Genomic DNA, 17993 nt, shown 5'->3' on the forward strand with positions numbered 1-17993 from the left:
ACAGTACATGTTGGAATTCATGTTTCCCTCAATGAACTGCAGCTCCCCAGTGCCAGCAACACTCATGAGACCATGATGCTACCACCACCATGCTTGACTGTAGGCAAGATACAGTTGTCTTGGTACTTCTCACCAGGGCGCCGCCACACATGCTGGACACCATCTGAGCCAAACAAGTTTATCTTGGTCTCGTCAGACCACAGGGCATTCCAGTAATCCCTGTTCTTGGACTGCTTGTCTTCAGCAAACTGTTTGCGGGCTTTCTCGTGCGTCAGCTTCCTTCTGGGATGACGACCATGCAGACCGAGTTGATGCAGTGTGCGGCGTATGGTCTGAGCATTGACAGGCTGACCTCCCACGTCTTCAACCTCTGCAGCAATGCTGGCAGCACTCATGTATCTATTTTTTAAAGCCAACCTCTGGATATGACGCCGAACACGTGGACTCAACTTCTTTGGTCGACCCTGGCGAAGCCTGTTCCGAGTTGAACCTGTCCTGGAAAACCGCTGTATGACCTTGGCCACCATGCTGTAGCTCAGTTTCAGGGTGTTAGCAATCTTCTTATAGCCCAGGCCATCTTTGTGGAGAGCAACAATTCTATTTCTCACATCCTCAGAGAGTTCTTTGCCATGAGGTGCCATGTTGAATATCCAGTGGCCAGTATGAGAGAATTGTACCCAAAACACCAAATTTAACAGCCCTGCTCCCCATTTACACCTGGGACCTTGACACATGACACCAGGGAGGGACAACGACACATTTGGGCACAATTTGGACATGTTCACTGTGGGGTGTACTCACTTATGTTGCCAGCCATTTAGACATTAATGGCTGTGTGTTGAGTTAATTTCAGAAGACAGTAAATCTACACTGCTATACAAGCTGTACACTGACTACTCTAAGTTATATCCAAGTTTCATGTCTATAGTGTTGTCCCATGAAAAGATATAATGAAATATTTGCAGAAATGTGAGGGGTGTACTCACTTTTGTGATATACTGTATATATACAGTGAGCGAACATTCGAACAGCGGACGGTGTTTATTTTGGTGTTTTCTTTATATTTTGTAAAATTCTATATTAAAATGTCCCCAAATAAGGTGCAGAGAGAGCGTAGTGGTGAGAAAATAAATGTAATACTATTTGTTGTTGTATAATTACTCTTATAGTTATTGTTGTTTCTGGTGGATACATTTTATAAAAAAAAGAAAGGAATTTATTACGGTGTATGATACAGCACACGTACTGTACTGAAATGTGATGTGTGTTTTTATGTACAGTACTACTGTGTATTGTTGTTTATTATTGTTTATTACAGAAATGTCTATTCTATAATTTAAGATTTAAAGGAAAATATAGTTGTATTTATAACAAAAAAGACCATTTAAGACATTAGAGAGGTTAGGTAAGGGGGGTTTGGGAGGTCTGGCACGGATTAATTCTATTTACATGATTTCTTTGGGAAAAATAGGTTTAACTAACGAACATTTTGACTTAAGAACAGCCCTTCGGAACCAATTAAATTTGTAAGTCAAGGGTCTACTGTACCTTTGTTTTTGTTCTAGTAGATCTAAAAGGGCCATTAAGAACAAAGGGAGTGAAGTAACTACACAGAGGGATATCGTTTTAATGAAAGGAAGATCTTAGATAAATCTTTTTAAAAACAGTCAGGATACATCCTGAACAGAAGACCAAATAACTGGTTATGCTCTAATGAGAACATTTCTGTCCTTGGTTGGTTGTTATTCTCTTCCTTATCATGAACACACATTATTTTACTTTGACAAACCCTCAGAGTAAATAACTACCGGGAATGAAAGTTTTACATGTAGTAGAGGAACAATTGTTAAAAGTGTGTCACACTGGGTAAAATGAAACATAATGTTTATAATACTTTCATATGCAGCGTGAATTAGGTTGTAATATAACATGAGGTTACCTGCAAAAGTGATTAAATCTATTAATAAATAAAGTATATGGGCGTAAAACACACTCAGATATTCATGAGATGAAAGTTGTTACATTATCTCATTAGATTTTTTACCTATTACTTTTTTAGATTTTGCACAGATTTGAACTAGATATCTGTGTGTTTTAAACTTGTTTAGCTAAAAACAAATAATGTATGTGATGTATAACTAAACTAAATTCATAATGTAAATAAATGTATTTTAAATGTGCATGCAATTTGGAAAATAAAATAAAAACCATTACCAAACAATAGTGTTTTTACAAATACTTGCTTTAAACAAACATGTCATATAATTATTGGCACCCTGTATTTACAAACCCCATTTCCAGAAAAGTTGGAACATTTTATAACATGTTTTCTTCACTGGCTTCCTGTAGCTGCATGCATTCAGTTTAAAACACTGATGCTCGCTTACAAAGCCAAAAATAGACCAGGACCTAGCTACCTTCAAGGCCTAATAAAACCCCGCTCTGTATCACGCAACCTACGAGCCACTAGTCTCGCCCGACTTGATCCTCCACCCAGGACTCGAGGAAGACAGGCATCAAGGCTCTTCTCTGTACTTGCACCCAAGTGGTGGAACGAGCTTCCTCTGTCTGTGTGAACATCTGAGACTCTCACTGTCTTCAAAAGACGATTAAAAACCTACATCACCGCTTTACTAAACACTTAAGCTGACATGTACTTACTTACTCACTTACCTACTAATGCTCATATTAATTTCTTAAAAAAAAAAAAAACACTTTGGTTCTAACAGGGTTTCAGCAGATTTGTGTTCTTGAACTGTTGTCGTTTACTTAAACTAGAGTAATGTAACGTTTACTATGGAAGCACTTCTGTAAGTCGCTCTGGATAAGAGCCTCTGCTAAATGCAGAAAATGTAAATGTTTATAAAAAGCAACAAAGTATTATTGTTAATTCTCTTGAAACTTTATTTTTAAATACATGTATAAATTTATCATTTATTAACTGACAAAAGTATGAAGAAGATTTCCAACGTGTTAACTAAGAACACTGTATTTTCTTTATAACTAATACACACATTTAGAATTGGATGCCAGTAACACAGTTGAAAAATGTCTGTATACCAGACTTGGCACAGTTTCTACGCCGGATGCCCTTCCAGATACAACCCTCCTATTTTTTTAACCCGGGCTTGTCATTGAGAGCACATTGATAAGTGCGCCTCTCAATGGCTAGGCTGTTTCTCAATGCCACCCCTTTTTTGGACATTAGCCAATCATGTCTGTGGAGAGATTTAAACTCCAGATCTCAGCAGAAGTGGGTCAGTATACTTTGCTGCTGCACCACCTGAGCACCCTGTTTACAGTAAATGGTAAAACACCTTAGTTATTTGCAATCCCAAATTTAAAAATGTTCTTTATGAACTGACAATTCTCTCATAACCTTTGGCACAATGTGGTGAGCCACGATTCAATGGTGTAACTTAGCCGCTCAGGTGGCGCAGCGGTAAAACGCGCTAGCACACCAGAGCTGATATTTCAGCTCTGCTATCTGGCTGGGCACCTACATGAACAACGATTGGCTGTTGTTCATACAGGGTGGGAAGCCGGATAGGGACCTCGTAACTGAGCGAATTACGACCTCTGCTGGCTGATTGATGGCGCCTGCACAGAGTCGAGGAATAATGCGATGCTCAGGGTGTGACTCTCCGTACACAAAGCTGATCTGCATATGAACTCGACTTGTGCAGGTAAAAAGATGCAGTCAGCTACTGTGCACCGTGTGTCAGTCTCGTTTACCTCAAGCAGGAGTGGAGGTCAGCATCAGTAGAGAGTAATGCAATTGGGTAATTGGATACGACTAGATTGAAAGGAAAATTGGGAAAAACGCAAAAAAACGCAAAAAAAAATTGTGTAACTTAAATATACTACAATCTTTAAACTTTTCACTCTTTACACTTTGCGATTGTCTCAGCTTTGCGTTGGGTGTGTTGCAGGTATCAAATTCAAAAATACAATCATATTTGTCAGCAATAACATTAAAAATCTTTTTTCTTTTTTTTTAAATCTTTACTTTTTTCAGCTAAATAAAGGTTCAGGAGAATTCACATACATACGATAGGTTCTTGTTTTTATTGCATTTTACAAAATGTCCCAATGTTCCTGGAAACAGGGTTTGTAGTACTTGTATATTCCTCCTTTAAGTCTTTTTTTTACAATGCTTGATGAGATTAGAGAATCCTGAGGTGGTCTAGGTACAGTTTAAGATTTACGCTAAATCTTTAATTATTATTAAGTGCAGTAACAGAGCTGTTACTTATTCCTGGAGATCAATCTCCAACCCAGGACCTAGTCATCTCTCTTGATGACTCCCAGATCAGACCATCTGATAATGTAAGAAGCCTTGGTGTCGTCCTGGATAACCAGCTGACCTTCTCTCCTCATGTAGCCAACATTACAAGATGGTGCCGGTTCCTCCTCTACAACATCAGGAAGATTCGACCATTTCTCTCCATGGAAGCTACTCAGATTCTGGTCCAGTCACTTGTAATCTCTCGGCTGGACTACTGCAACTCCCTCCTGGCAGGAGCTCCCATGTCCACTATTAAACCCTTGCAGCTCATTCAAAATGCAGCAGCCTGTCTGTTTTTTAACCAACCTAAACACTGCCACATCACCCCACTCCTGCCACATCACCCCACTGCTGCCACATCATCACCCCACTGCTGCGTTCTCTTCACTGGCTTCCTGTAGCTGCACATATTCAGTTTAAAACACTGATGCTCGCCTACAAAGCCAAAAATAGACCAGCCCCAAACTACCTTCGTGGTCTAATCAAACCCCGCTCTGTATCACGCAACCTCCGAGCCACTAGTCTCGCTCGACTTGATCCTCCACCCAGAATTCGGGGAAGACGAGCATCAAGGCTCTTCTCTGTACTGGCACCCAAGTGGTGGAACGAACTTCCTCTGTCTGTCTTTAAAAAACGATTAAAAACCCACCTCTTTATTAAGCACTTAAGCTGACGTGTACTTACTTACTAACACTCACTAATACTAATTCATTTCTTGCAAAAAAAAACTAAACTTTGGTTCTAACAGGGTTTCAGCAGATTTGTGTTCTTGGACTGGCGTCTACTTCAACTAGAATAAGGTAATGTTCACTATGGAAGCTTTTCTGTTAGTCGCTCTGGATAAGATTCCAACTCCCAGTAAATATACAGTATGGATACGGTTTCAGAACATTCTATTTTCTGTTTGGGTCTGTAGACTTCTTCATGGCTCATTCTTTATTACTCTTATCATATCCATCCATCTTGTTGCTGCCATCCTCTTCCTCTTTTACATTCCAAGTGTAACTGTCCTTTCCAGTGACCTGGTTCCTCTCATAAAGTGTCCAAAATAAGAGCGCTTCAGTTTGGTTATCTGGGCTTTTACATGCACTGAGAGCATAAATTGCAATAAGATAAAGACACACTTTACAGTGCCGCATGTCTAAGAGGTTTTTGTTTTAAAATTCACTGGAATGGAGAATCTATAAATTCCTGATCCACCCCCCGCAGCCAGGGACAGACAGGGAACATCCAGGCATGGTACACGATGCCATGGCCACGGGCCAGGAACTAAGTACTCTGTGTACAAAACCCTCTTCACAAGACTTTATTAGGAGCGCACAAAATGATCATCAAAGAATCCATCACACTAATGAAGCACTTTTGGAATTCATTAGCATGGAACTAATTTAATCAGATTATCAACAGTTAATCATTACGACTATGGAAAACAGAGCTAGAGTATTAAAATATAGCCCATATAAAAACAATAACAATGCTTAATGTTCCTAAGCTATGTACGTTGAAACACAGGAATCAACCAGCAGTCGTATGTGCTCACTGATGAGAATGGAAAATTCTATTTTTGCATGGATGTGGCCTTTCTGTGGTCTTTACTCCAGCGTAAGGTCACTCAAGGGTTTTCTCTCACTGAACTAAAATAAATGTACCCACAGCTACCAGTCCCAAAAACTATTTGACCTTTTCATTCAAAAAATACACTGCAGTATTCTGGATTACAATTAAGGCCAAGGGTTTACATGCACTTGTAGGGGGCATGTACGCCATGGAATACTGAAGAATTTAATACATTTTGAAGCTGTTTTTTTTTTTTCGTCCCAAATGTCTGTTCTTTTATTAAGTTAATCATGGGCACTGTAATTGGAACACAGAATTGGAACAGTTTAATAATAATAATGATACATTTTATTTATATAGCGCTTTTCAAGATACTCAAAGACGCTTTACATAAGACAAATAATCAAAACAAATACGTACATACACCATACAAATCATAGTACAAAATCAAAATAGTACATCAACATCAAGAATGATTAAGATAAAAACAAAGAGAGCAGCATAAGACAGTTCATTAAAAATTAGCTAAATTATGAGAGAGAACAACAAATATAGAACAATTTCTTAAAATTAGACAGAAACAGGACAGATTTACATGCAATCAGGAAACTGAAAACTTTACAAGTTTTAGGATCTAGGACTTCACATTTCTGTCGTGATCTAAGTATAAAAACTATTAAAAAGAATAGCAAAAATAAAAGCATTTATTTCATGTTGTTACAAGTTAAATGCCATATTGAATAGATGAGTTTTGAGAAGTGACTTGAATTTGGACAGGTCAGGACAATCTCGTAGGTGTTTGGGGAGACAAATTAGTTTGTTTTTCGTCTGGGACTTGTCAATACCGTCTACATATTCCTGGCAGAGGTAAAGCCAGTCCAAAAGCTTAGTTTTAGTCTGATTTAAACATACCAAAACCAGTTTTGACATGTGTTTTGTCCTCTCTGAACACCTCTTCTGTCAATAATTCATAATTGTGGAGTTCAGCTTTCTTTAATATTCCTTCCGTATTGTCATGCCACAAAGTTACATAACAATACGATACTTTCTACACCTTAGCATTTAATAAGCTACACATTTGTATATGACAATAAAGACATTCTGAAACTGTAATAATTTAAAAACTCTAACAATCATAGTATAGTAATAATATACTATAGGGCCGGTGATAGCTCAGTGGTTAAGGTACTGGACTAGTAAACAGAAGGTTGCCGGGCCAAGCCCCGCCACCACCAAGTTGCCACTGTTGGGTCCCTGAGCAAGGCCCTTAACCCTCAATTGCCCATTGTGTAAGTCGCTTTGGATAAAAGCGTCTGCTAAATGCTGAAATAGTAAATGTAAATATAATAGTCATATAATCAAAATATAACATAGTCAAGCTAAGGTAGATGCTCTCTCTCTCTCTCTTTAGTAAAAAATAGTAAAAGCTTGATAAACAATTTAAACTGTATAGAACACTACTATAAACTCATTTAAAATGCAGAATGTCTAAAAGATCCCTGCAAAGAGATAATACAGCCTTAACTTCATAAAATAACAAAACAACATTTTATTCTGACACCTAAAATCAAATTCTACTGGACATGTTCTAGTGGAGCACTAGTGTATTTGGTACTGACATAAAAACAACAGTGTCAGTAGTTACATATTGTATAGTAACGTCAGCCTCCTAAGCATGGGTGGGTGACTAAGTAAGTAAATAAGTGAGTGGGCGTGTTACAATCCAGGTCAATGAGTTGCTCCACACCTGAAAATATTCTCCATAACATTTACTGAACTCAATACAAGTATTTAGTTGATGTATTTTAAAAAATGCATTCTGAATAACTGTGCTCTATGACTAGTCATTACTGGGGTGGGGGTGTATACAATAACACTATATTTTATACATGTTATGGCCAAAGGTATGTATAAATTTCTTCTAATTATTTGGTTCTGGGGTTTCAGCCACATCCATTGATCTCTTGAATACAATCAATGATATCAAATAAATTATTATTAATGCTTTTTTACTAGGGAGTTACATTTGGCAGTTTCTTTTAACTGATAACTGCTTATCATGTGTCGATGCTTAACCATTAACCAACAAGCGTGCTGCATTTCATTAAAATATGAATCTTCATGCTTTATTTATTTAATGAAAAACAGCCAAAAAATGAATGTGGAAGTAATACAGAACAGTAACAGTTTATCATTCTAAATGTAGATTTTAAACCAAAAATATTGATAGCCAACAAACAATTGAGATTTTGTGGGTGTCTTAAAGGTTTTCCAGACAGCATTAGTGTAGATATATTAAGATGATAAACAAAGTTCTATCTGTATACTGGGACACGATGCAAAATATCCAAATCAGAAAGATGTGCAAAGTTTAACAAAGCCTACTGATGCAAAACTGTTTTAGCATGTGATTTAATTGCATGATAGTTCCATGATTTATTATTTAAATAAAATGCATATTTGTTCTGTTTGGTTATAACTAGGGCCCTACAAAATTAACGGGAAAATGTGCTTAATTTCACGGATTTAAAAAAAAAGTGCCACATTTCACGGCAGTCATTAAATTACTGGCATAAACTGAATGATAGAATCAATGGAAGCTACAACACACAGCACAGTTTACATTAATAGCTTTCTCTCAAAGACCAAAATACTTAAAATACTCGTACCTTCTCTGTGTCCATAGAATTGGTTGGAACTTTTCCAGAGTCGTGTTTTTAGCTGCTTTACACTTCAACATCTTGGACATTTTGTCTAACTGATTGCTAGTGTAACCGAGCCTCTTTAGAGTTTACTGAGTTTATACAGAAAGAAATAAACTGTACATAGACAAACTATCAGGAGCAAAATACTTTACTGACTTGTTCTTTTGAGGCATAGTGCAGACTACAGAGAGATGATCACATGTGTAGAGAAGCACAAGTTATGGAATCCCCAAATGGACAAAATACACTCAATATGTAAACACATACATAATTGTCAGCACACTACACCACAGAAAAGTTTCTTACACTAACTTAATTATGCAATTACATATTGCATATTACGCCTCACATGCCCTACGCGAATGAAAAATTTTGAATTTCACAGCAAATTGCATATTACACGGAAAAAGGCTCATTTCATGATCTGTGACGCGATTTTCATGGCCGTGAATTAGGTAGGGCCTTAGTTATAACTGTGGTATGCTCTTTAGAAAGGATGTATTGGTAAACAAAACTGACGCAACAGCATTAAGGGTGAGTGAGAGCGAGTCACAGTTTTAGTGTGTATGAAACATCAATACGTTCTGCTTACTATTCAAATCAGACATCAGCTGTTGGAAATTCATTTTAACCGAACAATGGCATTTTAAACCAAACAATGGCTTCTATGTATGTTATCGGTTAAAGTGTTAATGATTAAAATCCCTTTGTTCATTTCTAATTCAACATGACTGTGTTCTGTGCACAAAGTGAGGTCCATCAAGACATGGTTTGATGTGTTTGGTATTGAAAATCTCCAGTAGCCTGAACAGAGCCCTGACCTCAACCGTCATTCAACACTTTTGGTATAATTCAAGTGTTAATTCAAGCTAGGCATTCTTGTTCAATATTAGTGCATGATCAAGTGAGTGTCTGACCTAATGAGCATAAATTCCAGCAGACACCATTCAGAATTCTGGGGAAAGACTTCCCAGTAAAGAGGAATGGTTTTGGTACAGGATGTCCGGTAATGTGTCCACATACTTTTGGCCAAATACTGTATGTAATTTAATATGTGAGTTGTACACCAACACAGCCATATACAAAGGTTGCTTACCTGAACCATCTCAATGCCCCTCTTCCTGCAAAAAATAAATAAAAGGAAATTTAGTAATTAAAAAACTGTAAGTTAAAGTGCTCTATCAGTCATAAAATCACAGTGCTGCAGTGTAGGGTGTGTCTTAATATTTTTAAGCTTATTAATGCAAAAAAGGTTAAGCCAATACACACAGTTAAAAAGGCTTTGTCACTGCGTTTTTAAAAATTTTTGCCCATGTGATCATGTGAACCTCAGTCGAGCTTTCAGAGTTTCAGAGTTTCCTCTGAGTGTAAATTAATACAAGCTTCTTTTTGCTTGCAGAAAACACTGTTATCATATAACTGCGAGGCATGAACACACCCAGGACAAGGTGCCTATTCATTTAGGGCAAAACACACTCACAACCTAGTGTCTAGTAGTGGATGGTTGTGTAAAAGCTGTTACTTAAAGAACTGTACTTAGAATAATGATTTTATATCATCTAAATAATTTAAAAAGAAAGAGAGATCAGAAATGAAACAGTTTATAGAAATACAGAAAACTAAAAAGCCATTGTGACAGAGAACCATGAATTTTTCTTACACCCCCATACACACACAGATCTGCAGTGAATTTGTCAGTGCACTAGATGTACAGGACAGACCTGGACTAAAGATCCGTAACTGATTTTATACAAGCAACAATGACAACAGAAATGCAGCTTTTCAACAGTTAAGTAACCAATAAGTATCACTACTGTCCTTTTTAGCAGTACTATAAAACAATTGTACCACGCCCAAAGGTTTCTCTGAACAAAAGAACGCCTGCTTATTGGACTTTATTATTAGATTCTATTAGCAAAGGGAATAGGTGACAACACGTGAAGTTTACCCCAAAACATGTCCTCACCCACATGTGTGTCATTTATACAGAAAACACACAAATGTTCTTGTTCATAATGTGTGAGTTTAACACACAAACAGAACAAAAACTCGTTCTAATGAGATCTCCTGCATTTTATTATAAATAAGGCCCTGCCTAATTCACGGCCATGAAAGTCCCGTCATAGACCTTGAAAAGAAACGTTCTGAAGCAATCAGAGAATTAGCATTTCCTAAATTTACATTTTCCGGATTTAACAGACGCTTTTATTCAAAGTGACTTACAGTACTGTGACAGTATACTGTCTAAGCAATTGAAGGTTAAGGGCCTTGCTTAGGGACCCAACAGGGGTGGGGTTTAAACCAGCAACATTTCGATTACTAGTCCAGTACCTTAACCACAAGGCTTACAACTGTCCTTGAACTGAGCCGTTTTCTGTGTAATATGCAATTTGCTGTGAAATTTAAAAGTGAAGGTACGTGTTTAGCGATTTCACATTTTCATTCATATTTACTGGTTAATTTGCACTATGAGGCGTCCTAGCAATCCTACGGCAATTCAGTTAACAATCGCTTAGTCAAAATGTCCAAGATGTCGAAGTCTAAAGCAGCTAAAAACACGACTTGGGTAACTGAGTTTGGAAAACTCCCAACCAATTCTGTAGCTGGATGTTCTAGGTTTACATTCAACTATTAAGGTCAGCTGTGCTGTGTATTGTAGCTTCCATCTATTCTATCATTCAATTTATGAAGTCCAAAAAATTTAATTGCCTGATTCATTTGTGACTAAAGCAGTCAACTGTAATAAACTGTTTTTTAAAAGGCATAATTACATCATATTTCACTCCTACTCAGAGTTATGGGTAGTAATTTAGCATGTAAATGGTTGACCCCAGGCGTTGCCGCCACTCCCATCCCTATCCAGGAGAGCCGTATGGACACAAGCCCTGACTGACTGGTCGAGGCGCCTGCACAGTGGGCGGCAGTTGAAGAGAAGCGATCAGCTGCATGTGCCGCACACATACAACTGTGTGTCGTGTAGGAGCCTGGCTGGCTGATAGCAGAGCTGAGATTCAAACTTAAGAGACTGAGATCGCAACACTGGTGGGCTACTGTGTTTTACTGCTGCGCCACCCAAGCACGCTAAACTAGCATTTTAAGAATGTTGTAAGAGATAAAACAAACAGACTATGGACTCAAGACATGTCTCCTACAATCAGATAGCTAAGACTGTGTGGGGATATTCAAGCAATGTTAGCCTTAAGCCATTAACAAAACAGGGTGGCCAGCTTGATGCTTCCTCAGGTAACTGGTGCACTTTGCCTGGGCTCTGCCTTATTATGGCCAAAAATACAATAGGCGCCATCATTGCTGTCCCATAAACAGAGCTCGAGGGCAGTGTTGTAATTCAAACAAGGCTAGAGTACACCTCCCTGATCCAGCCTCTGATAATGGAGTGTACTTCTGTACAGGGATTCTCTTACACAGGGAAAGCCTCAGGAGTTATCTACTGGAAATCTGGAGCAAGTGTTAACGGTTAAAGGTTTGCATACTGTAAAGGATTATTAAGATAAATTGACTGGCATTTTTAGTATTTTGGATTTATATTTGCTCATTTTACAGACAATTCTTATTCATATAAATCTTCCCTCAGTAGCGTTTTGACAATCCTGGGATTTGAATCATGGTCATCATAGAAAAACTCTATTCACTGATCTTCTACCATCTTACATAATGCAAGTTTGTTTGTTTGTTTATTAGGATTGTAACGTCATGTTTTACACTTTGGTTACATTCATGACAGGAACGGTAGTTACTTATTTACACAAGGTTCATCAGTTCACAAGGTTATATCAAACACAGTCATGGACAACTTTGTATCCCCAATTCACCTTACCTGCATGTCTTTGGACTGTTGGAGGAAACCGGAGCACCCGGAGTAAACCAATGCAGACACAGGGAGAACATGCAAACTCCACACAGAAAGGACCCGGACCGCCCCACCTGGGGATCAAACCCAGGACCTTCTTGCTCTGAGGTGACAGTGCTACCCACTTAGCCACCGTGCCGCCCGACACAATGCAAGAAACTATGTTGTCAGATTATTGGTTAAGTTTGTTTAGGTTTTTTGTTTTACTTTAGTGTCAGGGGTTATTTGTTTTTGGTTTCTTGTTAGTTCTTTTTGGTTATAACGGTTTTAGTTTAGGGGACAAACCCAGGCACAAATAAGTATTACATATTTGTCAATGACACTTTACAGAGGGTATAGTCTGGTCAGCTTAAGATCTGGGCGGCACAAGCTGCATATGTTCTTACTAAAATGAGCTAGTAAACCAGTTTACATTGTGCAATTTTGTTGGTTTTATAAGATGAAGTGCAAAAAAGTGCAGCGTGGAATGCCCATTTTTAAAGGGAAGAATATTTTTTTATTTATTTATGTCTTCGTAGCTGCTCTGTTAATGTAGAAAGAGTCAGGATAACCAGTGTGTATTGGTATGAATGAATGTCAGTAATACAGTTGTTTTTTCTAAATGATTGGTTATTTAAACGATACTCTTTAATTAGTCTCTGTTGTCCTTCCATTTGTGGATTTTAGATGTAGCAACAGCCACAGTGTTAGATTATGATCTAGAATTTCTGGCATTGCTGGAGCTTTTTTTGTTAGCTGTCTCTGGTCACAGAAGCACTAAATCGGCAGCCAGTGAGCATTTCACAGTAAGCATTCCAACACCACCAATTCTTACTCATGACCAAAGTTGAATAAAAAGCATGAATACATTCTGCACATTTTGTATAATCACTAAAAGTTAGTTTAACACTCTTCCTGCGATCACATCTATTATACTAAATATAAATGGTAAAAATGTTTGTAGTTTTATTACATATTTAGCTTTTGTTGATTTTAATATATTATTCTGGGCGGGGGCAATGGCAAAGTAACACAGGTCTTGGGTTCAAACATTGCGTCACTCTTTGTGTACATATGGCTTTTCAATGGGTGTCCTTTTCCCTCCCACCTTGCCAAAACCCCTGAGGAGTGAGGGAGGAAGTGTTGTCCTACAATGTGTGTGTATTTTGTCCTTCAATGTGTATTTGTGTTCTGCAATGAATTGGTTAATAAAATATGGTATTAAAATGTCACTTAAGCCTACAGTTCTGTCACTGTAGGTATGTATATAAGCATCTATTTAAATGTATTAAAATAACCAACTGGGGGTATAAAATTAGGTGGGCAATGATGATTCTTTTTAAACAATAAGCGGATATCACTTCAAGCCAAACTGGTTTGAGTGAATTAACATTAGCTTAACAAAACTGTGGAAACAAACAAAAACTTGCCCCTGTTAAAATATTAACTGGTAATTTAATTATTTTTATTTTCTGTTTGTCAGTCCATCAGTTCTGTGTTTTTATAGAATTTTTTTATTCTAAATTGTAATAAAGTCTGAAGGCACATTTGGTGTTTGGTGATTATGGTGTGACGCACCTGCACATATCGATGAAGGTGTGAAAGTTCAGCCTCTTGATCTTTTTCTCATTAAGCCAGTAGCCCACTCGTTTACCTTTTAGGAACGTCTGCATGTCTGCAAATGTTTACCAAAATTAATTAATTAAAATGTGAAAAAATAGAACATTTAACATTGCATACAAAGGGGTAGAAGATACCTATATATCCAGTTGCACCTGTTATGTACAGTGTATCACAAAAGTGAGTACACCCCTCACATTTCTGCAAATATTTCATTATAACTTTTCATGGGACAACACTATAGACATGAAACTTGGATATAACTTAGAGTAGTCAGTGTACAGCTTGTATAGCTGTAGATTTGTATAGCTGTAAATTTACTGTCTTCTGAAAATAACTCAACACGCAGCCATTAATGTCTAAATGGCTGGCAACATAAGTGAGTACACCCCACAGTGAACATGTCCAAATTGTGCCCAAATGTGTCGTTGTCCCTCCCTGGTGTCATGTGTCAAGGTCCCAGGTGTAAATGGGGAGCAGGGCTGTTAAATTTGGTGTTTTGGGTACAATTCTCTCATACTGGCCACTGGATATTCAACATGGCACCTCATGGCAAAGAACTCTCTGAGGATTTGAGAAATAGAATTGTTGCTCTCCACAAAGATGGCCTGGGCTATAAGAAGATTGCTAACACCCTGAAACTGAGCTACAGCATGGTGGCCAAGGTCATACAGCGGTTTTTCAGGACAGGTTCCACTCGGAACAGGCTTCGCCAGGGTCGACCAAAGAAGTTGAGTCCACGTGTTCGGCGTCATATCCAGAGGTTGGCTTTAAAAAATAGACACATGAGTGCTGCCAGCATTGCTGCAGAGGTTGAAGACGTGGGAGGTCAGCCTGTCAGTGCTCAGACCATACGCCGCACACTGCATCAACTCGGTCTGCATGGTCGTCATCCCAGAAGGAAGCTGACGCACAAGAAAGCCCGCAAACAGTTTGCTGAAGACAAGCAGTCCAAGAACATGGATTACTGGAATGCCCTGTGGTCTGACGAGACCAAGATAAACTTGTTTGGCTCAGATGGTGTCCAGCATGTGTGGCGGCGCCCTGGTGAGAAGTACCAAGACAACTGTATCTTGCCTACAGTCAAGCATGGTGGTGGTAGCATCATGGTCTTGGGCTGCATGAGTGTTGCTGGCACTGGGGAGCTGCAGTTCATTGAGGGAAACATGAATTCCAACATGTACTGTGACATTCTGAAACAGAGCATGGTCCCCTCCCTTCGAAAACTGGGCCTCATGGCAGTTTTCCAACAGCATAACGACCCCAAACACAACCTCCAAGATGACAACTGCCTTGCTGAGGAAGCTGAAGGTAAAGGTGATGGACTAAACCCAATTGAGCACCTGTGGCGCATCCTCAAGTGGAAGGTGGAGGAGTTCAAGGTGTCTAACATCCACCAGCTCCGTGATGTCATCATGGAGGAGTGGAAGAGGATTCCAGTAGCAACCTGTGCAGCTCTGGTGAATTCCATGCCCAGGAGGGTTAAGGCAGTGCTGGATAATAATGGTGGTCACACAAAATATTGACACTTTGGGCACAATTTGGACATGTTCACTGTGGGGTGTACTCACTTATGTTGCCAGCTATTTAGACATTAATGGCTGTGTGTTGAGTTATTTTCAGAACACAGTAAATCTACACTGCTATACAAGTTGTACACTGACTACTCTAAGTTATATCCAAGTTTTATTTCTATAGTGTTGTCCCATGAAAAGATATAATGAAATATTTGCAGAAATGTGAGGGGTGTACTCACTTTTGTGATACACTGTACATATACATACATAAATATATATGCCGATTTTTTTCAACCATATACTATATCACACTGTATTGTATCCTACTATACAATACAATACTATACTATATTTATACTATTAAATACTATACTGTAATATATGTCACTGAACTTTACTGGATGTATTGTACAATACCATACCTTACCATACCATAATGTATGGATGGTAACACATTGCAATACTTTCTACAGTACACTGATGAGTCAAAACATTAGGTCCACCCCTTAATAATGTGCATGCTAATGCATGTTTTGTAACAATTGTGCATGTCACAGTCAAGAATATATTAAATGTTGAGCTGATGGTAATTGCTCATAGTGTCATCAACCATGTGTTAAAGGCAGCAGTTATGGGCAGAAGTAAAGAACTGACTGACTAAAACAGAATGAAATGCTCAAAGCAACTGTAGTGGGTACCCACGAAAGTGGCCTGAGGAGGGACAAGCCATGAACCATTGACAGGTTGTTGTGCAGCCAAGACAACTAGGACAGGGCTAATAATTTTAATACTGGTAATACTTTTGTGTGGGCTGTGTAGTCTATGGACATACATCAAAGTACAATTCTTTCCCCCTGTCCACCGTTGAAAGCAACTACAACAGGCAAACATGCACCTGCACAAGGCAGTTGTAGCCTAGTGGTTAAGGTACTGGACTAGTAATTCAAAGGTCGCTTGTTCAAGCCCCACCACTGCCAGGTTGCCACTGTTGGGCCCTTGAGCAAGGCCCTTAACCCTCAATTGCTTAGACAATATATTGTCACAGTACTGTAAGTCGCTTTGGATAAAAGCATCTGCTAAATGCTGAAAATGTAAATATAAACAAGACATCGAAATAATCCTCGTTTTTCCAAGATTGTGTGGACAGCCGGGCAGGTGTACATATCTTAACTGTGGAAAAGATGGCACCAGGATGCACTGTAGGACGATCCACCTCTTAACATATAGAAACTAAAGCACCTGCTGGTAATGTTATAGGACCAGCTAACACAGGACTCATTTAGATGTCTAATGGAATCATTATATTAAAGGGTCAGAGCTGTTCTGACAGCATATCAGGCAGGTGTTCCTATTGTTTTGGCTCATCTGTGTACACACTATATGCATTACTATTATTCAGAGGTTTTACCTCAGTCCCAAGAGAAAAGCTATTTAACAAGTAAAGGATGATACACAAATAGACAAGAATTCAATGTTAAATATTACAGTGGAGTCTTTTACTATGGTATACTACAGTATATTACACTGCACTACATACACCACATCTTATAGGCTTAAGGCAATAAAAAATACGATATTAAAATACTTCCTGATACTTAAAGTATAGTAAATTTGCAAGACTTTAACTATAAAGCACCAAGAAACAGTGAAATCTTATTCTTTAAAACTGTAAGTTTTAAATGTTACCAGTTATAAAACAAATAAAAGCATTTAATAAAATAAGTAAAAATCAAATAAAACACCAGGTACTAAAATACATTGAGTAACACTGAGTTATAACAGAAAAGTGTATCATGATGAGGTTAGATGGGTGATATCGCACTGCCCCAGCTTTGACTGACAGGTCAGTTGAATAAAAGGTTAAAGCTGTAGTTAATTTACCTTCAGTTGGATCAGCAAGACAGTACACACAGCGGTGGTGTCTCCAGTTTTTCAGGTCAGTCTGGTCACACAGTGTCGATATCTATCTATGATACTACCTGGATGAAATCAGTATTAATCTAGAAAAGCTTCAGTCCAACAATCCACCGGTTGTTTAATGTTTCCTCCTGCAGCACGAACAAGGACCGAGATTCATGGCGCTGGGGCTTTACTGCGGTGTTATCCTCTATTAAATAGTATAATCTGCTGTGCTGTGCTGCTCGCTGGTACCTACATCCACACACACTCCCTCACACACTCACATACACACACTCACTTACACACACTCCCTCACACACTCACTTACACACACTCACATACACACACTCACACACACTTATACCGGCTGTCAAAATCAGATGCTCGGCAGCGCACTGCGTGATTGACACCGTGACGTAGGCAGAACAGACTCAGGCTCCTCCCCCCGGGGCGGGGCTTAGCGTAAGCGCTTACTCACATATTCCATAAGAGGAATTACTGACCTGTTCCCATGTGGTCAGATATATTACACATCTCAGAGATAAAAACACAAGTCATGC

At 38.6% G+C, this 17993-nt stretch overlaps 1 protein-coding gene across 1 annotated transcript in view; it reads right to left on the reverse strand.

The window, feature by feature from the left end:
- Positions 1-17644, reverse strand: part of itpk1a (inositol-tetrakisphosphate 1-kinase a) — a 37754-nt gene extending 20110 nt beyond the window's left edge. The window contains exons 1-3 of the mRNA XM_063001439.1: positions 17416-17644; positions 13976-14072; positions 9647-9671 (exon numbers count right to left, since the gene is read on the reverse strand). Coding sequence (XP_062857509.1) covers positions 9647-9671; positions 13976-14070 — 120 coding nt within the window. The 5' untranslated portion in view covers positions 14071-14072; positions 17416-17644. The remainder of the gene's footprint in view (positions 1-9646; positions 9672-13975; positions 14073-17415) is intronic.
- Positions 17645-17993: the final 349 nt, after the last annotated feature.

This window comes from Trichomycterus rosablanca, chromosome 9, assembly GCF_030014385.1.
Source record: "Trichomycterus rosablanca isolate fTriRos1 chromosome 9, fTriRos1.hap1, whole genome shotgun sequence".
Taxonomy (NCBI): Eukaryota; Metazoa; Chordata; class Actinopteri; order Siluriformes; family Trichomycteridae; genus Trichomycterus; species Trichomycterus rosablanca.